Below are 21,408 nucleotides of genomic sequence, written 5' to 3' on the forward strand. Positions count from 1 at the left end.
ACCTGGCTTCCCCTCATTGGTCAACCAGAAGACCAAGCTTACCTTTCATTGGCTGCTCCGAAGGTGAAACTAGATTTCATTGGCTAACACATTTTGTTAGCGGAAATAACGTAGTTTCCATCTGACTTTCCAATTGGCCAGCACAATTTGGTCTGTGGCTTTAATTGGAGGTAAAAAAAAAAAAAAAAAGAAAACTTAAAGCTTACCACGTAACAAAGTTTAAAGTCTGCTCTACTTGCATTTAGTGTAGTAGTTATTTTATGCAAAAGTACAAATGTCTTGTTTTAAAATTTACATTTAAAACGGTTTAATTTTTGTTTTCATACCGATTACCATCAGTGTCACAGCAGGAGACATTTTCTACAATACATAGATCACAGTTTTCTGTAAATACTAACAAAACATGTTTTTCTTTATTTAATATTTTCCTCTACTACTTAAAAAATATTAATCTAATTGTTCCATCTTTGACACTGGTTGGTGGGATGTCAAACCTGGGTTATACTACTATTTTTAATTATTAGTAAGAATATAAGACTCTTGTGGATTACAAGAAATAAAGGGGTTTCCAAAGTGAGTGTTTTTGTTTAATGGTTTCTTCCTGTGCAGAAAACAAATCCGGATCATTTGAGACTATAAGATCTCAATCTGATACCTGTAGTTTTAAGCACAAACATGTACACGCCGTATCATGAATATTCCTGTACCAGTTTACTATTTGCAGGGGCAAGGACCAACTTTCACACCTATTGACCACTTACAGTGGCAACCCTATATTTTGTTTTGGGACAGTGAGAGGAAGCTTGGACACCTTTGGAGAATCCATGCATGCAGTTTATTTCATTGATATAGGCCGGCACGAAGTAGAAAATTTAAGACTATCTTTTTAAATAAAAAATCTGAAAAGTGAATTGTGAAAAATGCCATGCAATTGCATTTAACCTTAAGTAAAGTCTGCCATTTTGTCTATTTTCTTTACCAAATGGCCTATCTTAAAGTAACAAGAGGCAGGACATACAACCACATACCTGATGGCAATTAAGATGGATCAACCTCTATGCAGAAAGAGCATAGGCCAGGATTCTGTGCAGCAACATAAATATATATTTAGATTAATCCAGTTGTACAGAAAGATCCATCTTTCCGTCATCAGCTTTTCCAACTCTTTGAAGCATTCGCAAAGCATTCATAGGAAGGATCAAGAAAATTATGGGCAACCCTGACCATCCTCTTTACGAGGCTATCTTGGGAAGGCAGAGCATCTTCAGTCAGAGGCTTCTTCGGATTCAGTGCAGTACAGGCTGCTGCAGACGACCTTTCCTGCCCACAGCCATCACGATATTAAATAACTCTAAGAATCTAAGTTTATGAGTTACAACAACATTTAATATTTATTACTTCCCTTTGGGATTAATAAAGTATTTTTGAATTTGAATTGAATTTTGAATTTGAAGGATTCAGCCACCACCATATGTCATGGTGGGGGAGACAAATTGAAGACAAGTTGCAGTGTTAGTTTTTCATCACATATAGCATTTTTCATATCAGACAAAAAGCTAGAATTAGATTTTATCTGACTAGATCTCATTCTTCCACATGTCTCTCATGTCCCCAACATAGGGTAGTTAAATGGCCTTTTGCTTCTCTAGCAGCTCTTCAATCAAAACCTGCTGTTTTAAATGTGCTCAGAATATTTTTGGCTGGACTAAATTAAATAAGAAAGACTAGAGTTGTTTTATTTTTTTTTTCCCTGATCTCTGTATAGTTTTACCATATTCCATATTTGAATATAGATCTACGGAGTTGTAGGAGGCAGAAAAGTGCCTATCACAGTCTGAACACTAAACACTAATTATAGAGGATAAGGAATCAGATGATGAAACCAGTGTCCACTCTGCAGCAACCGGATCGTTGGGGGTGTCCACTCTGGTAAGTCCCACAGTCAAATATAGCTGTGTAGACGTGTCAGTGAGCCGCTGGTCCGTCCAGCCTCTCCCTGCTGTGTATAAATATGTGTGCAGGGAGGCATCCTTGGGGGTCGGGGTCACACATGAGTCTGTATTATTATAAACCCAGGAGAAGAAGCCCCGTCCATCACCTGCCGCTTTTTTCACCTGCGTGCGTCAATCACGTCCCTTTCCTGACACAACGCTTCTGCCTGAGTGGTTCAGCTGTCATCCGGGGGCGGGCGCTCCCTGGCAGATCCTGAAATCCCATTGGCTGAGAGGTTTCTTTGGTTGACGTGACGCAGCTTGGAATTCCCAAAGTTCCCAAGTTCACAGGAGAAGAGCGTTGATTTTAAGAGTAAGCAAGAGGTTTTGGAGGAAAAATCAGCTAACGACTGGAGTATAAACAGGTTTGTGTAAATAAACCGTCTTTTATCGGGTGTAGTTTGGCGTGCTCGACGCTCCTGCTAGCTGCAGGGCCTGAGTGGGAACGCGGAAGAGTGGGAGTGGGAATGTTCAGGCTACCATCCTTTGTTTACCATCATGAGTGTACCTTCAAATCGGTTGCTACAACAACCGCAGCCCCTAAAGTGTGTCTCTAATGTGATTTAAACGGAGCCGTTACACTCCTGAGCCTGCGGGTTAGTGAGTATGTGTCTCTATTTGCCTGTTTTTGGATCAATGAGCTGCTCCAAGCTGAGGTTTCACCATCTTTGGTGATTTATCTGCCGCTCACACTGTCTGGCTGAATGGATGTGGATGAATTGTTTGTCTGTGGATGTTAAGTCAGGTGTTTTGCTTGCTTTTCCCTTCTTAATTTTACTGCGCAGCTGTGTATTATGGATGCCACCATCCCATTACATAACTGGAATCAGGCACAATCAGCTCTTTATCCCGCCTGAGCTCCGTATTGTTGCTTAAATCTTTCTTAGGTTGCACAATTGTGTCCTTTTAAACAACAGTTTGCATAATCACCTCAAACACTGCATGCATTGTGGGAGACTGTGCCTTTTTTGTATTTGTTTTCCCCCTACCTCAAAATCATGCACAATATATGCAGTAGTACTGTTATAAAATAATATCACAGCCAGTTTGTTGAGTTAGGATAATTTGCTTGAAAAGATTAGTGCCATTTGGACATGTCCACTGAGGACACGTTGTTGCTTTCGTCATCTGCAGGATATTATAAAGGTGAATCTGTGTGGTGCTGTGCCAACCTGAGCCTGCAGAGGGCGATGTCTGACAGCAGCAACAGCACAGGCAGCACTGGCTCCTCCACCAACAGCTGGACCCTCCTCTCTCCTGAGGTAAGAACCAAACTTTGGCAGCCATACAGTGACAGGAAGTCCAAATCCTTTAGCTTAGCTTTATAAGAAGAGAAAACTAAACTTAATTTAGAAATTATTAATGAGTTGCATGTTGGTAAGATGCGTGGTTTTCCACTGTTGTTAAACATCTTAGTCAAAACTTTAAATGATCAGGACAACAGGTGAATGTGCATGTTTGTTGCTGACCGATATTTTCATTTTTCAAAAACTCCACTCATCCTTCCAGTCTCCAAAGTCATGGAGATTCAGCAAGATGCTGCTTCTTTTCTCGCTCATTTCTTCATTTCAATCCAGACCTTGTCTTCCTGGTTCCTGGCCTAAACCACTATGTTCACTGTTGAGCTGAATGTAAAAGTCGCACTATTAGGTGCCTTGAAATTGTATCCAAGCTGCTCCTGCCAGTTTTATAAAGCACCCCCAGGTGTGGCTTTCTTAAATTATTTAAAGGTGTCTTGGTGTGTGCAAACTTTCACCTTTGAAGTAATAAAAATGTATTGCTCTCATTATTCTGGCATTTAGAGGTTAAAAATTAATTCGGTAGTCCTCACTGACATTGAAAATACACCACTTTAAGTTGTTTAATTTCAGACAGTGAGGAAAACTGGTTGTATGCTCTTATTTGGTGTAACAGAGTAGATATGGTGGCAGTAGAAAGGGAGGAGGGTGAAAAATTAAAGCAAAATTGATCACTTGTAAAAGTTGGGTCACAAGAAAAAGGCAAAGATTTTGAATAACATCAGAAAGTGTACACATGCATAATATTCACCCAACCTCATTTCATGGAGAAATGTCGGGACCTTTTTGAAGCTAAAGTTTGTTGGTAAGTTTGTGGTTGTTGTTTTCAGAAAGGAGCTTTTTAATGAGACCTGTGATTATTTCAACTTCTACATGTTGTAAGCTTAACTCCTAACCTTTTTTTTTCTTTTTTGGAGGGTTTCAAACTTAAACATCACTCATAAATGGGTTCATTTGTTTGCCCAGCACAGTGCTCACATATTTGCTTCCTTAGTCAGGGTGACTTTCATTGTTGAAAGACAAATAAAAGAAAGCTTCAAGCCACTGGCTCTAACTCATCTGACTTTAAAGCCACAACCAAAATGGATGAAATCTTTGAATTTTCAATTCTGTCCATGGAAAGACGGTGCTGTTTAAATTAAATTATTATGTTAGTATGGCAATATACATTTAAAAAAAAACTGAAATGACAAAACCATAATAACCAGCAGGGGGCGATGTTGGAGAGGGAAATGTCTTTTACCTTGACTTACCTGTATTTTAGTCGTAACCAAAGCATTTCCATAGCAACTGCTTTTTTTTAAGAGATCCAATCGTAGTTTTACGCACAAACATAAAATAAAGAACACTAACTACTGACAAGTAGCTTATAAAAGACAACTTAATAATGTCTGATTAAAAACCTATTGAGCCACTTGAGTCAACAAATGAGTGAACATATAAACAATAAGGAAGATGTTTGTTTCTATGCATTTTTTAAAACGGGTACAAAGAATTATTTGGGTAAAAATAAAGAATTCATATTAAGCTTTTTTGGCTCTAGCTTTCTCACTGAATCTATGACAACCAACTCTAATTTAATAATAACTGCATTATAAGATAAAAAAAAAAATCATATCCAGTCTTTGCCTACCTGCGTTTCACCATACTCAACTCGCCCATGTGAACAAACAATCCGGTTCGTCTATGGTTTTGAGATGGCAGGTGTCAATTCATCAGAGCATAGAGGGCGCTCCTTTTTCGACAACCAAAGACCCAAGACTTCTGAACACAGCTGCTCTAGAGCATTTAAGATGCAAATTCCTCTCATTTGTTATTGTCATCCAGTTTACTGGTCAGAAAAAAATAAACTAAGCTAAATATGCCTGATGCAGAGAGTTTTCAATAACAGAAAATGCTCTGACCTCCAACACTTCAACCAGAAAAAATATAATAAAGAATCCCCCCCGAGTTTATTGAAAATGTAAGAAAGTATTTTAATTTAGTTTATTTTAGGATGAGTTTTAATCCTGCTTGCTTTAATATTTAATAGCTACACTGGACATCTGCTGCAGGCATCCTCATCTCATTCTCCAGTCACTTGCCAAACAGTAAATTACATACATCTTCAGTAGGAAACATTTGCATGCCAACGATGTGGGAAATTAAACTCTTGTTCTTAGGGAGATGCTTATCAAGACATCCCGTAAAGTGGATGTCAACCTGGCTTGTGAATGCAAGTTTAAGTGCAACATTTCCTGTCTAAACTTGTAACCCCCGAGTCTAAAAATCCTAAAAATCTGCCGGATGTTTGCAGGAAACCAAATAATGAGTCACCAGCCGTACAAAAGGCTCGGCATGAATGAAAGCCACTCCTTCCTCTGCTATCTTTTACTGCAGAGGAATGTAATTGCATTGTTGGTTTTGTCTGACTCAGGTGTAAAGACGGCACAAAGTTTTCGTTCCTTTAAGGAGCCAAATGCTGGGATTGTTGCCTGGCTGCATTCTGATGCAGAAGAAAAAAAACAGAAGCTTTAGATATCGTCTAGAATGTGGTCAAATATTAAATAAATCTAATAAAAAATGGTAAAAACAACAAAAAAGCAAAATATAAACTTTTTAATTTAATCTAATTTATGTACTTCAGAAATGTTTGTGCTTTTTCTTTTAAAATAATTTAGGAAATATGTTAGTCTTCATGCAAGTATTATTTATTTGTCATTTTCTAGGATTTTCTCCAGTGGGAAAAACTTAAAATGCAATTTATCCTGTTTAACTTTGGAGCCTTCTGCTGCAATACCTGCGTACTGTGGCGCTTTGTTGAAATAATCAAGATGTAGGCTGGAACAAAAGAAAAGTTAGACAAATGAAACCTTTTAATTTGTTTTTGTTATCAATGTGGAACAAAATCCCTTCAGGAATAATTGTATTTATTTATAAAGAAAACCACAGCAACGAGGTTTTGCTGTCTCCAAACATGTAATGGAGAAATATTTGTAATGTCTCCATTACAAACATTAGTCGGCACATAATGTTTGCAATGGAGACATTACAAACATTAGGCACCAACTACACACCTACTAGTTGTTCGGGAGTCCTTTGCTTCCTACCATCACAAACATAAACCATTTAATCGGTTAAACTCCACCGGGATTTTAACAAACGTCACTAGTCTGCGTCCTGACAGACACGTGCAAGCTAGACGAAAAACAACAACCATGACGGACTATAATGAGGATTAAGTTGTTAATATACTGGCTCCGATCGGACAACAACTTTAAAATCGCAAGCTGAGCTCCACCGTTAGCATCCATGTTTATTTCCGCAAACGCTGAGCTCTTCTTCTTCTTGTTCGTCTTTTTCGTGGCGGTGGACAAAACACTGTACAGGCGCTCTCAATGTGTGACGGTATTGCGCCCTCTACTGTGCATTCTTAACACTTTCAGGTCGCGTCAGGTCACACTGGTGATCACATACAAGTCGCATATATTTGGAAGCGTAAACAACCACAGAAAAAAAAGATCAGATTTGACAAAAAAAATAGGAATAGGGTCACTCCAGGCTACAGTGTGAACATCTCCCTTGTTTTTTATTTTATTGTTTTCTAAAATATACTTGTTGTTTTCACCTTAAAGGACGTGTCTGTTAGTGGTTTAAGGTGACAGGTATGTTTTCCTGTCATTGCCACCTGTTTTAACGCGGATCCTGTTGGCTCTTCTCTCCCCACAGGAAGCTGCCATTGAGAATGTTGGGCCTGCAGACGACGGCACAGAGAGTCTGGGCGATGCCCCCAGTCTCTCTGAGGAGGTGGCAGGTACTGACCAGTCTACCTCTACCCTGGGGTGTAAACGAGCTGCTGTTTCTGTTCCGACATGCTGTGAACTTTGTTTCAGGAGCTGCAGCAGAGGAGAAACCAGCTGAGCTCCCAGTAGAAACTATCTTGTCTGAAGAAGGCCATCAGGTTGGTGCCGAGAGTCGTGCAATTACAGAGCTTTTAAATTATTAGGAAGCAAACCTTTAAAGAGCACAAGTCTTCATCAGGAAATACTGAACTATAGGGCTGAAACGATTGAATGAATCGATTACTGAAATAATCGTCAACTGATTTAGTAATTGATTCATCATTATCAGGACCATACGAACTTTAAAAAAAAGCAATTTGCTGAAAGAACAACACACTTGGAGCATTAATTAAGCCAAAAAAATGTGCAAAGAATTTATATTTTGCACTTAAGATGGAAAAACATTCTTTGTTTGTAAGCAGAACTCCTCAAGTGGCATTTTTAGCTTCACCTGGTTAAATTTCTGCTAAAAAAATCTCCTATTAATCACTTTTTCTATCCATTTATTAATCCCAAAAAAATTATCAACGATTAGAAGGGACAAGGGTGTAAAGAAAATGGATGGATGGATAGAAGGTAGTATTATTTTTTTTAGCTGCAAATGCATCTTTGCTACAAATGATCAAGCGTTCATTAAATAAATGTTACTGCAAAAACGCAACTGAAAAATTAACTTATTTGCAACATTTTATGTACATTGATATTGTGTAAAAATAAGATAAGTAGATGAAAAGTTTTTTGTTTTTTTTAAATCTGATTAATCGTCAGAATAATCAAATGGACTAATCAGCTACTAAGATAATCATCAGTTGCAGCAACAATGAAATGTGTTGAGCTCGGTAGCTGAAAAAGTGAAATCCTGAATGATGAGTTTCTCTCATGTTCAGGTGTGTCAGGAAACTTCCCCAGAGTCCGGCGAGGGTCCGATCCCTTCCAGCCCGTCCCGACTGAGCCCTCCCCCATCCAGCCCTCTGGAGGCCTTGTACATCGACACGGAGAGTCAGCCGCCGGTCATCCACGACATCGTGACCACCTCTCCCAGCGACAACGAGCCTCAAGGCGCCATGCCTTTGGTCGGCAGCATGGATCTGGCCGCTCAGCTGGACATCCCGGCTGACGTTCTGCTGGCGGACCCCGCCGTGTCTCCCCCTCACACGACGGACGCCTCCGCCGAGGCTGCGCTCCACACGCCCGCTGATTCTGAACCGACGCCTGCGAGTGCGGTTGCCCGGAGTGACGTCTGGAGCTCTGAACCTGAGGTCACCGTTCCCACGGAGACCCTTACAGCCGCTGAGCCCCCGCCTCACGTCGAGGCTGAGGTCAGCTTTGCTGCAGAGCCTCCCAGTCCGGTCCCAGAGCGACCGAAGACCAGAGGAAGTCCTGACCCGGAGACGGTCGGCTCTGCCGAGGCAGAGGAAGGCGTGGCTGATGCTGAGAGAGAGGAAGAAATGCCATCCGAGTCACAGAACATGGATGAGGAAGAAGAGGAAGGTACATTGGTTTCCGATCACTATTCCTAAATACATTCCCAATCATTTTTTTAATCATGAAAAAATGAATACAGTCAAAAAAACGTAAAACGCCTGAAGGCTAAAAGCTAATAAGCTCATAATTTGATATCTGAAGAAAATTGAGCTACAAATCATCAATGCTAAAATCTGTTATTTTAAAGAAATGCCTTCGTTTAGATACTTTGAAATAAAAATAGGTTTTCTTAAATGAGAACTCATTTTTATCCTTGCCCTCAAAAGCTCAGCTGCGCCTGATTTTATCAATAAAACCTATTCACAATCTGTTAAAATATCAATAAATAGCTGCCTCTGTACTTTAAGTACTTCTTAAAATTAAGTAACGCTGAACATCATTTTAGATTAATGTAAGTTGGCAGCTGACAGAGAGGCCTGTGACAATTAATCGCAATATTAAATTAAATCAAGCTCAATAATTTCCATTTCCTGATTTATAATTTTTCTGGGTTTTTTTTCTCTCTTTCTACCAAAAACCTTCTTCAGTCTTCAGTCTAGTGTTTTGGTCTCAACTAAACCTTTTTTTGGAAGTACAATTTTGTTCACAGCGACTTCATAATTATTTTTTTCTGTTGTTTTATTTATTCTGAGTATTTAAAATGCCAGTTTCTGAGCTAAATGCAGTTTATTGATCTTTAAGCATGCGTCCTTACATTATTATCCCATTACCATTATATTAAATTAACAATATCGTCGTTTATCGCTATAACTTCAACCCTATTTTCTAACATGACAATCCTACACGCTGATAAAAATCGCTTTGATTGGATTGATAAAATAATGTTTAAGCAAAGTTATTGTTTGAAGGTTGTTTTTATTTGCCCCTTTGGTGACGATTAAAAATGTTTTTGATAATCTCACATTAACACAGATTATTCATTAATTTATGAAGCTTCTGCTGCATCAGGAAGGCGTCTCATTTCTGTTCATGATGCAGCAGAGCTTCGTTCTTTGCAGTTAAATCAAATAAGAAGACGAAGAGGTGAACTCTGAGATGATTTGGGACCACATTCGTGTTCGCATCTGGAATATGATTTACTGGTCTGACGGCGAGTCCCACACCCCGTTGAGAAAATGCATAAACCCTCAAGCATGAAATTGCTGCTGTTGTAATTTAGAGGGGGGGGAAAAAATGTCACCCATTTCCACATGCAGCAGTCTGCCTTTGTCACTGGCGTTCCTCACATGGTGTTTGCAAAATTCCCTTTGTTTTGCCTGCCATTTTCTGTATGTTGGGCAGGCTGCCAGTGGACGATTGTCGTTTTGGAAACGGGTTCAACACTCGACAGTTTAGCCTCCAGAGATGCAGGAATGATTAATAGAAGTGGTATGGCGGGACAGCTGAGTATTTGCGGTTGGGTTTGAGGCTCGTTGGCACAAAGACTCTGCTGTTTTCATCTTCCGTTTCTTTTTGTTTTTTTTTTTTTGTTTTTTTCAGATCAGTCCAGCAGCATAGAGACGGGTGAAGTGAACGGCTTTGATGATGGACTGAGGAGGAGGAATGTTCCCTCCTTTGAAGCGCCAAGACCAAGAACCTCCGATGAGGAGGACGACGAAGAGGAGGTCGAGTTCAAGATGGCAGAGAGACAAGAGGACAAGCCGTGGTTCTCCATGAACAAATGCGTTGTGGCTGCTTTGGTCCTGCTCTTCTTAGGTTCCCTGTTTCTGTCAGGTGAGTTCCTCTTCTGCGCTGCTAAATCCCAGGTGGTTCTGCTTTTTAAAGCTTTTTGCAGCAAAAATTTGTCAGTTTAGAGACGTGCACAGCTAACCAAAAATTAAAAACAAACATACAAGTAAAACTGACTACAAGAAACATGTTGAGTCAAAGAACGGCAAGTTGGTTTAATCTTTGCCTCCTAATTATCTTTGTTTTTAATTTATTTCTACCTGAGAGTCAGAATCAAAGAATCAAAGATCACAACAATTTAATTCTACATTTAACGTTAATGTTTCCAAGCCCTCTGAATCCGCACCACATCCTTCCCTCTGGAACCAACTCGCAGCAAGTACCATCTGATGGCACTTTGCACGACGAACGGGTTCATTTTCTAACCAGCTGCAGGGTTCCTACGTCTGCTTGAAATCCTTGAATTTCAATTAGATGTTTTCAAGGTTTGGAAAGTGCTTGATATTCAAACTGCACAGTTTTGTATTAAAGTACAATCTAACATTTGATTAAACGTTTAAATTTAGAAAGCGTTACTTACAGTTTTCTAAGTATTTTTTTCTCACTGTCTGAAGTTAAATCAGATAAAAATGTCAGTTAGAATGAGCAAAACTATTTCTATTTGCTTAAAGCCAGAAAACGTAGTGAGAATATTCCTCAGAGATTCTATTTTTTTTTTTAGCTTTCTTTTTACATTTTGTTTTCGATTAATTTGAGCAGGAGGATCATTTACCCATGATTTGTTTGGATTGTTTCAGTATAATTAATATTTATTATTCCTAATGGCTCCATAAGTTACTGATCGATGTAATTTATACAAAAGGTTGTTTTGTATTTTATAAACAATCGTTTTTATGTCAAACTAGTGTTTTGTTCTCGGACCAGTCAGGTGTGTAGGATGTCTCTGTGTGAGAGAGACATTTCTGAACATAACATTTTTATTTATTTTAGGTAACCTTGTCCCTGCTGTGAAACATAGAATACTACATTAATAATTGACACTACTTTTTTTTTTAGTTGTATTGTTTTCATCTTCAGTGTGTGGTACTGGAAGCTGGAATAGTCTGAGTTTGTACGAACCCTGCGGTCATACAGAATGATCTATTAGAGAACGACTGCATTTGAGTCGCGTAAACATGTTTCTTTGCCGTCGTCAGCAACACTCAGGTGTCCGTGTATTTGAATCCTGTCGACTAAGCTGCGCTACGTCAACAGGCTTCCTCTCTGACCTGGATAATGCTAGGTCGAGCATCAAAGATGAGAGCGCAGCGTAAGCTCCGGCCCTCGCCGGCCAGCGCTCTGCAGATTGTCGGGGGGGTTTATCTGCTCTGACGGTTCCTGCAGCGACAGCAGGAAAAAAGCAAATGACACTCTTTCTGAAGCGCGGAGTGACGCCGTTTGTTGCTGTTTAGGGGGAATCGTGAGGGCGTGGTTCGATATCGGCGCAGAAGTGCTGGAATGTTTATGTTCGATGGAGTGAGAAACACGATTCCTTTTCAGCTGGCTGTGTGCTGCGGTTGAAAATACTTGTTAATAAAAAACATCTTGTGTCTTCTTGTCTTGCAGGTGACATCGACAGCCCTGATTTGACTGACAGAGACGTAGTCAAAGACCAAAAGCAGGTCAGCTTTTACCTTTTAATCTCACAAACTGCAAAAAACATGAAATCCTGCCAAATATTTTTGGTCCAGTTTTTAGTGCAAATATCTTAGTTTGCTTGAAATTAGATGAAACTGACTTACAAGTAACTTTCAGCAAGACACAGGACTTTGATTTAAGTAAATAAATCCTTAATATTGACGCAAAAGTGCAACTGGCAGATTATTTAGCTTGTAAGAAGAATGTTTTCCATGTTATGTTATTTTAAAATATCAAAATTAAGGAGTTATTGACTAAAAACTTCTTGCTCGTAAGTTAGTTTTGTCTTATTTCAAGTGTACTAAGATGTTTTACTAAAATGTAGGCCAAAATATTCAATGTCCAGTAGCCATCTGAGCCATTTTTGTTCAACAAATCATCAGTATTGAACCTGTTCAATAAAAATAGGTAAACAACATACACTGCTCAAAAAAATAAAGGGAACACTCAAATAACACGTCCTAGATCTGAATGAATGAAATATTCTCATTGAATACTTTGTTCTGTACAAAGTTGAATGTGCTGACAACAAAATCACACAAAAATCATCAATGGAAATCAAATTTATTAACCAATGGAGGCCTGGATTTGGAGCCACACACAAAATTAAAGTGAAATGTTCCCTTTATTTTTTTTGTGCAGTGTGTTTTAAAAGCATGCATTCTATTCACACACCCCTGAATTTCTCTTCAGGGCTGTATTTACAGTGATCCACAGAAAATGAAAGGAATGCTGAATGAAATGAGAGAGCAAATCACTCATCTGGAGACTCGAATTCAGGTCGGCATGCAATCCTATTGGTTTCAGTTCTTGACCTTCATCCTTCCTTACGGCAAAGCCTCTTCAAAGCGCAGATATCCCACCTTTTATTTATTGCTGAAGCTTTGGGATTTCATTTGCAACCCGCCTCGATTTTTGCCTTCTGCCTCTCAGATTAGGACAGAACAACTTAATTCGGAGATGCAGGCGATGGCCGAGAGCGACGACGAACTGGACAGAGCTGGTCTGGAGGAGAAGACGTTAAATCTGAAGGAGGAGCTGGCGACTCTGCTGACGCTGAGCAGAGAGCTGGAGAGTCTGCGGGACCGAGTGAACAAATACAACCAGTCCGCAGGTACGACTGCGACGTCATAAATCTGGTTTACGTGGAAAAATAAACGCATTACTGTTACAATGCTGGCCTTTTGTGATGCAAGAAAGGAAGAATGAGCCTTTTTAAATGGAAAAACCTTGAAAAAAATAACTTCCTCACACTCAAGCTAATACTTTATTTAAGAACCTCAATTTAATTATAAAATTCAGTTTTTATTTGCAGTTTATCGAGAAGACTTGACCGACGTCCCTTCTTTATTTGAAGAAGTTCTCCTAATCTCTCAGAATGTGATGACTGTCCTGATATTTGGTTACTAAGTTTAACTTTGCTCAGATAAACTCATTGTTCTGTTAATTAGGGTGAAAACTGCAAAAAACCAAAATATTACCAAGTAATTTTGATCCAGTTGCAAGTGCCAATATCTTAGTTCACTTCAACTAAGACGAAATTAACTTACAAGTAATTTTGATACAGCAACTTAAGTAAATAAATCTTTAATATCAGTAAAAAAAAAAAAAGAAAAGAAAAATAGTACAATTTAATTCATCCTTTCCTGTAGTGAAGACACTGAAAGATTATTTCAGTTCTAAGAAGACATTTTCCTATGTTAGAAGTAAAATAATCTCCTTAACTTTGGATTTCTCATCAATGTAAAGGAATTATTTACAAGATTTGCGCTCTAGAAAAAAGACTTTGGGTTTTTGCAGAGAGGTTGAAAAATAAAATCCCTCCTCATCCTCAACTTTCAGATTTCAGAGATTTGGATCTTATCATTTCACCCCTAATGAAAAGTAATCCCACAGCATAATGCTGCCATCTCCATGTCTCATGGTGGTTCACGTGTTGTTTTACCTTTAAAGGTGATCCGTTATGCTTCCTTGAACAGATTAGGATATGTCCAAGTACAAAATCGTTCTTAGAAAATGAGATTTTAGGTCAGTTCTGACTATTTTGAGCTCCTTTCAGCTGTTTTGTTAATTTAAATGCAAATAAGCTACTGCTAGCTACGCTCCCTCCACAACTCGACGTTTACACTCCCACGTGAAAATGGCTGCAAACAGAGCCGCAATTATACAACCGTACATCTTGGAAAAGAAGTAGTAGGGGCTCCTGCACAACCAACAAGAATGCAGCAAGTGGTTTCTGAATGGTAAATAAACAACAAAACACTTATGTCTCTTCCAGCAGCCATTGCACAAGGAGTACAGTGGTAAAACCAGCTGACCCAACATGGTGGAGCTCCACTTGGGTTGCTAGGTAACGAGCTGGGGCTGTCAGGTAACGGTGCAGTGTGACTCAACATTCAGGAGGTTTTTTAAATGATTCATTTATTAGGTACCAAAAAAGATCAACTTATTGCCAAAAAACAGCTGGGTGTTTTTTTTTTTTACAAGAAGTTAAGACCCAAACAAAAGTGCAAAAAGTGAATTTTGCACTTTCAGTCCGCTTTAAAACTTTGTTCACAGTTTCAATACCTCAGCACTCGCACCGTCTCTGAATCTTTAATATCCTCATTTCTCTTCATATGATGCAGGAAAGGCGTCGTCTGCTCCCGCTTCATCTTCTGAGTCTGATGCCGAAGACGCTCAGAGCTCCCAGACGGCAGCCGGACCAGAGAGGGAGCAGGACGAACAGCTGGAGGAAGAGCTCCACTGTCAGAAGGATCTGTTGGACGACATCAAGAAACGCCTGGGAGGGATGAAAAAGGACGCAGGGGATGGGAAGCAAGTTTGGGAGAACCTAGACGGGATCCAGGAGCAGCTTTCCAAACATGTGGAGAGTTGGGAGAAGACGAAGCCGCACGGGCCAAAATGGAAAGGGAAGAAAGAGAAAAAACAGGAGCGGGACCACTGGAAGAAAGAGGAGAAGAAGGACAAGGAGTGGAAGCACAGCAAGGAAGAGAAGAAGGAAAAGGAAAACTCTCACAAAGAGTCCTGGAGGAAACACCAGGACGAGTGGCAGAGGAGGAAGAGCGAGCGCAGGATGGACCGGGAGGAGAGGAGGAAGGAGAAGCCGTGGCACAGCCGGCCGGGGGAAAACTCCCATCAGCCCCGGCAGCCGCATCATCACCATCAGCACCACCACAACGACTTCTGGAGGGACCAGGAGCTCAAGCTGCACCGCAACGTCCGCCCCCAGCTGGGCTGCTCCTCGCTGGAGGACTGCGCCTCCAAGGAGGGCCTGTACCCGGTGGAGCTGGCCGAGTTCGAGGAGCTGCTGGAGGGCTACCTGAGCAAGCTGGAGGGCTCCCCCAGCGAGAGCAAGGACGAGCTCCGCAAGGTCACCGCCGACTTCTTCGAGGACGGCGTCTTCATCCACGACCGCGTGCGCTTCGGGGACTTCGCCGAGGATGTGGCGGACGTCCTGGAAGACATGGTGGACGTCATGGAGGGCAGCGACTCCCTCGAGGAGGAGATGGAGGAGTTCGAGCGGGAGGCGCTGTGGAAGTTTGCCGCCACGGCTTAGAAGGATTCAAAAGCATTAAAACCCAAGAAGAACAGTTCTCGTGGTGGTTTTGTAGGACATTTCCCTTCCTGCTCCTCCTCTTCTGAGCTGTAGTTGTCGTAGCTTTTGGTACGGACTCCTAATTGTGTCCCTGAAAGTCTCTAATTATAAGCTAGACTGTGTTTGTCATTTTGGGCTTAGTTGTTACCTACCTCTGTCCCGGTCATGGCTCCTGATTCAGAGTAACCGTAAACTGTGTGACGTTTTTTTGTTTGTTTTTTCGCTTTAATCGGTGCATGTTGCAGTGATGTGAATTTAAACCCAGACCAGACAGGAAGCGACATGAAGTCGATCAGTATTACCGAGTAAATCATTCTTTCAGTTGGTTCTCCAGTGAAAAGGAGATCCTGCTGCGTTCGGCGATCGTTATCAGATCAGGTCCGACCGGTTTCTTTGCCAGCATCCTTTTTTTTTTTTTTTTTTTTTCACCAAGCAAACAAGAGAAAGAGAGAGAGATCTGTTATGAGCCTCCAGCATTTTTTTAATTTTTCTTTTATCTGACTCGCCTCTGATCTGTTGACTCGATTTCTGCTCCTGGAGGGGAAAAAAAGCAATAGCAAAAGAGTCGAGACTTCTTAACCACTTTAGCACTTTTCCTCAAGCATGTCGGACACATTTCCCTCCACTGCTTTCTGTAACGCATAAAGACACTCAGACCAGTCTGGGGTTAGTAAACATGGAGAACTTCCTTCAGCTCATCTGCTGATGCAGCAGAATTAGTTCTGCAGCCAAACCTGTAATTTTCCTCCTCTTGCTTTGTTCAGACGTTTGACTTGACTTGCATGCAGATGATTTGGATGTTGTTTCCAGAGTTTAGATTATAAAAGACATGAAAGCATCTGATTTTCGCACATCGGGTGAAGGTGAAAGGAAAATCAGCACAAAGACGAGCCTGAAAAGTTCACAGTTTGTTCCTTTTCCTTCCGCCGGTGTTGATGTGAAGTTGGAGCCGTCGGGTCGGGATTGTTCAGGAGAAGCTCTGGTGTGATTATTTATTCTGTCACTACTGCTCCCGTCTCCTCCCCGTCGTCTGTGTGAATGCGAGGAGCAACGGACTCGGTCCTGGGCCGTTCACGCCGAATGTTGAAGCAACCTTCGTTTACGTTGCGTACCAGCTGCTGCTTAACGTGCCTTTACCACAATATGAAGAACTCGGATTGGACCAGAGTTTCTCCGATTTCACTGGCTTCTGCTAGAAGAGGAAGGAGTTTCGGCGACTTTTAAGTCGCCCTGCTGCTCGCAGGGCAGAGAGTGAATGTTTGGGGAGTTTACTTGTGAGGTGGTTTATTTCTGAAGACCTGCTTGACCAAAGGTGTTTGAAGGAGTCCTCGAAGCACAGATCGAAGCGAGAGTTTAATCGATATTTGAAAGTGTTCCTGCGTCCGCGGGGCGACGATAGGGCTCAATGGATGTGACTTCATTTGACCCCTGGGCAAATATAATTTCTTTCATCATCAGTTGTCTCCTGTTTTTTATGAAATAAATGTTGAGTTCAATAAATTTTTCACCATTTTGGTTGAAGTTTCTTTTTGTTTTCAGAAGTTTTGTGGGCTTATTTTGGTCCGTTTGACGGGGGTTAACTCCAGGGTAGTGACTGATTATCTTTGTTGTCCACTCAGTCCGTTGGTAACTCCTTGTTTCTTCCTGAACATCCAAACAAGTTTCCTACTGGTAGAGGTTGACGGTTTGGTCTTCGACGAAGGCTCAAGACATCCTAAAAATGTTTCTTTAAAAGATTAGAAAGGGATCCGAAAATCTTTTCCCATAACCTGGACACTTCCTGAGACATTCCCATTGTTCTGAGGATTGTCCGATCCGATGAGTGTTAAATAAATTATTGTCCTAACCTTCGGCTCCAGGCAATCACAAGATTTACTGACAGCCTAAATAGCTTTCCACCAAGTGGAAAGAACTAGATCAGGGGTCTGCAAGCGCCACTGTCCTGCAGCGTTTGGATGCATCCCTGCTCCAACACACCTGTGTCAAATTGTCGGCCAATTACTCAGCTTTTGCAGAACTTACTGACATGCCAAAGAGGTAATTCAATCTTTCCATTCATGTGTGTTGGAGCAGAGATGCAGGACAGTAGCAGTCCAAAAGTGGAGCACTTAAATCGTTTTTTCTGTTCCAAGCTGGAAAGAAACTGAACTACTTTTATTCTGCATGATCGGAGCGTATAAACTTATGCACAGGCTTATACAGTAACTGGCTACAATTCCCTGGAGCCGCCCAGCCCAGTGTGACACACGCCGCCTCTCTGAGTCGCTACGTGCTGGAAACAGGAGCTGATGGCATGACTGGCATCCGTGATCTCAGCTGTGATGCCCAGCTGAAGCGTTTACACGCAGGCTCGGGCCTGTGCCTCAAATAAAGGCATGCAATCCATGTTGGCTTCCGCCGATGTCACCCAGCTGATATGCTGATGAACGAGAACAAGTCGTTCATTACGACAGCGCAGACAGAGCCTGCCATTCTTTGCATAACACAACCAGGCAGATTAGAGGCGCTTCGGCGCAGATTCGCCGCTTCCTCCCTCCCTGGAATGGCGTTTGCTTTGATTTAAAAAAAAAAAAAAAAAAGTTTAAATCCCAACAACTATCACATGAAAAAAAGAAAAACAGCTAGCTAGTCGCTCGGTTTTGCAAACACGTAAAGAATCATCATTTCTGTCTTTGTTTTGAGTGTGTTCGGTTGGAGACAACAGAGGGTGTGTTGGACCTCGGTACCATTATTTGAGTCATGTTTTGTGTAAGCTAATTATTGCTTATAATGCACGATTCAGCCAGTTGATTGGACTCGCCTGATGCTGTCTCTGCAGACGGACCCAGGCGGCATTTTGTCCAGTCGTCAGGATCCGCTGTGACCTTTTGTAGGTCAGCGTGGCAGTTTGCGGTTTCTTTTTTTTTTTTTTTTTTCCCTTTCTTTCTTTTTTGTTTGATGCCATGGAAATCCGACAGAGATGAGGGCAGGAGGGGAGTGACGATGAGGGGTTTTCCGCTGATGTGTGCACCAGCGATGAAGATGAAGCGCGTATATTTAGAGGAGATGGACAGAGATGAAGAGGAAAAAGGACCAAAGCACCTTTCTGCTGCTGCTCAGCCTAAACTTGTCAAGGTAACGCAAAAGCTGCTGATTCCGGTTTTTATAACAATGCATTCTTAGTTTTTACTGGTTTTATTCGCAGCACAAGCCACCATGGAAGCCGCCATCACCACCATCGTCTCCCAGTTTAAGGTGTACGCTGGGAATGAGGGATCCTCCTCCACGCTGAGCAAAGACGAGTTTCACAAACTGGTGACCTCTCAGCTTCCCAACTTCGTCAAGGTTTGTCTCTTTAGTTGCTTTTATTGTCTCTCTCTGCTGATGTTTATCATCCACCTTTGAAGGCTCTGAATACAGCTCTGGAAAAAAAAAGAGAGAGAGAGAGACCACTTAAAATTATTAGTTTCTCTGATTTTACTTTTCAGAGGTTTGAGTAAAGTGAACATTGTTCTTTTTTTCTATGAACTACTGACAACATGTCTCTGCAATTCCAAGCAAAAATGTTGTTTTTATTAGCATGTATCGCACGTTTCAGCAACAAGCGAATTCAAAGTGCTTTACATCACAAATGATCACGACAAATGCCATCGTTAAAGATGATCAATACATATAAAATATATTAATCAATGTTCCAGCTTTATGAAGCATGTGTCTTTTTATTCTGGATCTAAAGGCACTCTGTGTTTCAGCTGTTTTGCAGTTTTCTGGAAATTTGTTCCAGATTTGCGGTGCATAGAAGCTGAATGATGCTTCTTCATGTTTGGTTCTGGGGATGCAGAGCAGAACCAGAACCAGAAGACCAGAGTGATATAACAACAGATCTTTAAAATGTTTTGGTTCTAATTTTGGGGGGTTACTGTCAATGTCTTATTTATATGTTTAATTTAATTGCACATAGGAGGCTGGTGAAACGCAATTTCAAACTTCTGTGTTAACCCTGCTACATGGATCTTTGACAATAAAGTACACTTGACTTGAGTTTCTATAAACTAACAGAATTATTTTAAAGTCTGTTCTCTGAGCCAGACTTTACAACTAGGATGATGTTTTCCATCTTTCGAAACCTCAAAATTTTTAAAGATGGTGCATTTCAAACTTATAAAAGAAATAAAAGTTGTTGGTCTGAAGCAGACTAACAACTTATTGACACCCATTAAAGTGTAACCGAGTATCGTAAAGTAAATCAGTTTCTCAGTTTCTGCTCCGTATTGATCTGCGTCTCGTCTGTGATCGCCCGCAGAACGCCAGCGACCCTGCCTCCATCGACCAGCTCATGAGCTCCATAGACGAAAACAACGACGGGGAGCTGACCTTCTCCGAGTTCTGGCAGCTGATTGGAAAACTGGCGAGCAAACAGGGAGGCTTCAGTTAGTCGACCCGACCCAGTCGGCTCGCTTAATTCCTGCTGTAAACGGAGCGAGAGGCCATCTGATTTCTTTTATCTCTCTGTGCCAGAGCCGCATGTGTAACTGCGTAGTTAACCATTTGTTTGATGGGAGGAACTTTGAATTAAAGTCTCTGTTGTTTTAAACCCTGAGCCACCTGCTACGACTCTGCTGTCATTCATTCACCGCGTTATATGATTTCCAGCAAACCTGCATCGGAGCTGTGGTGATTTAAGAGCTTGTGATCTTAAAAAGTCTGCAGCTGTCCTACATTTATAATGCCCCATAAAGCTCCTGCTGCATATCATAATGACCCACACTGCAAAAACACAGCAAGTGTTTGTCTAGTTTCTAGTGCAAATATCTTAGTGCACTTGAATTAAGACAAAACGACGTACAAGTAAATTTTCATTAAGACACAGGAGCTTGTTTTCAATATTGACGAGAAAGTGCTAGTTTCACTGGCAGATTATTTCATCTGCAGCAAGACTTTTTCCAATTTTATAATTGAATTATTGACTCAAAACAATCTATCCTCCTAAAAAAAAGTAACTTGTTAGTTTCTGTCTCAATTCGACTGTACTAAGATATTTGCTCTAGAAATACTTGGTGATATTTTGTGTTTTTTGCAGTGCAGCGGTGAAGATGGTGACCCAAATGCATCCTATTGTGTTTTCCTTAAACGGGTCATTTCAGCATTAACTCTAATGTCTAGACAGAGTTATGTGTGCAGGAATGCTTCCCCGCCGTTTTATCGCCGATGGGCCTGTTTTAATTTGCTACAGGCCTGACTGTGAGAGTGCGCCTTTTTTTTTTTCAGCGCGATAGGTAAATGTGACCTTTGTATCCAAATTACAGCCCCCACCCCCCTTCGTCGTGTCAAGATGTGAGCGTGGGAGGGACGGACGATGGTCGGATGAGTCACAGAAACGGTTGAAATGGGAACGTCTGTCTGTCTAACACAACATGTTAACAAGTAGCTATGGTCTAGTTTCTAACGTGAATCTTTTGGTACGCATGAAATAAAACTAACTTACAGGTAAATTTTTAGCAAGAAATAGCTTGTTTTAAGCAAATAAGTCCTTAATACTGACTAAAAGGTAAAATAAGACATTTTCTCCATATTAGTTAAAATGTCTTGTTCCACTGGCTGATTATTTCACTTATAACTAGCACTTTTAAGAAATTACTTACTTAAAACAAGCTACTATAGAGTGCTGAAAAGTTACTTGTAAGTTGGTTTTGTCGTACTTAAAGCGTACTAAGAGATTTTCACCAGAAACCAGACCAAATCACTCGGTGAGTTTTTGTGTTTTTGCAGTGCGGGCGCTTCTGCAGGTAAGCATCTGGTTAGCCACGCCTCACTTGCTGAGATAAAATCTGCAGATGTAAATCTTTTACATGGTTGTAAAAGAATCTGGCAACAGCGACACACGAAATGTA

General features: G+C 41.0%; 2 protein-coding genes across 5 annotated transcripts; both read left to right on the forward strand.

The window, feature by feature from the left end:
- Window positions 1–2,084: 2,084 nt before the first annotated feature.
- pbxip1a (pre-B-cell leukemia homeobox interacting protein 1a) lies at window positions 2,085–16,078 on the forward strand. 4 transcript variants are annotated; one of them, XM_016676111.1, is made up of 10 exons: window positions 2,085–2,356; window positions 3,126–3,253; window positions 6,998–7,082; window positions 7,162–7,229; window positions 7,998–8,590; window positions 10,073–10,308; window positions 11,869–11,924; window positions 12,634–12,720; window positions 12,874–13,054; window positions 14,568–16,078. In XM_016676111.1, the coding sequence occupies exons 2-10, from the start codon at window positions 3,182–3,184 to the stop codon at window positions 15,497–15,499; spliced, it is 2,310 nt and encodes a 769-aa protein (XP_016531597.1). In that variant the 5' UTR covers window positions 2,085–2,356; window positions 3,126–3,181; the 3' UTR covers window positions 15,500–16,078. The 4 variants fall into 4 exon arrangements, with proteins under 4 accessions (XP_016531597.1, XP_007561561.1, XP_016531596.1 ...); XM_007561499.2 differs by having other exon boundaries at window positions 2,091–2,356; window positions 7,998–8,601; window positions 10,075–10,308; XM_016676110.1 differs by lacking the exon at window positions 2,085–2,356 and adding an exon at window positions 2,397–2,595 and having other exon boundaries at window positions 7,998–8,601; window positions 10,075–10,308.
- A 998-nt stretch (window positions 16,079–17,076) lies between these two features.
- On the forward strand, window positions 17,077–20,117 carry s100a11 (S100 calcium binding protein A11). The gene is made up of 3 exons (XM_007561501.2): window positions 17,077–18,652; window positions 18,723–18,862; window positions 19,821–20,117. Exons 2-3 carry the CDS (start codon window positions 18,734–18,736, stop codon window positions 19,950–19,952), a joined length of 261 nt encoding a protein of 86 aa, XP_007561563.1. The 5' UTR covers window positions 17,077–18,652; window positions 18,723–18,733; the 3' UTR covers window positions 19,953–20,117.
- Window positions 20,118–21,408: the final 1,291 nt, after the last annotated feature.

The sequence above is a fragment of the Poecilia formosa genome, unplaced genomic scaffold (genome assembly GCF_000485575.1).
Source record: "Poecilia formosa unplaced genomic scaffold, Poecilia_formosa-5.1.2 Scaffold127, whole genome shotgun sequence".
Classification (NCBI taxonomy): domain Eukaryota; kingdom Metazoa; phylum Chordata; class Actinopteri; order Cyprinodontiformes; family Poeciliidae; genus Poecilia; species Poecilia formosa.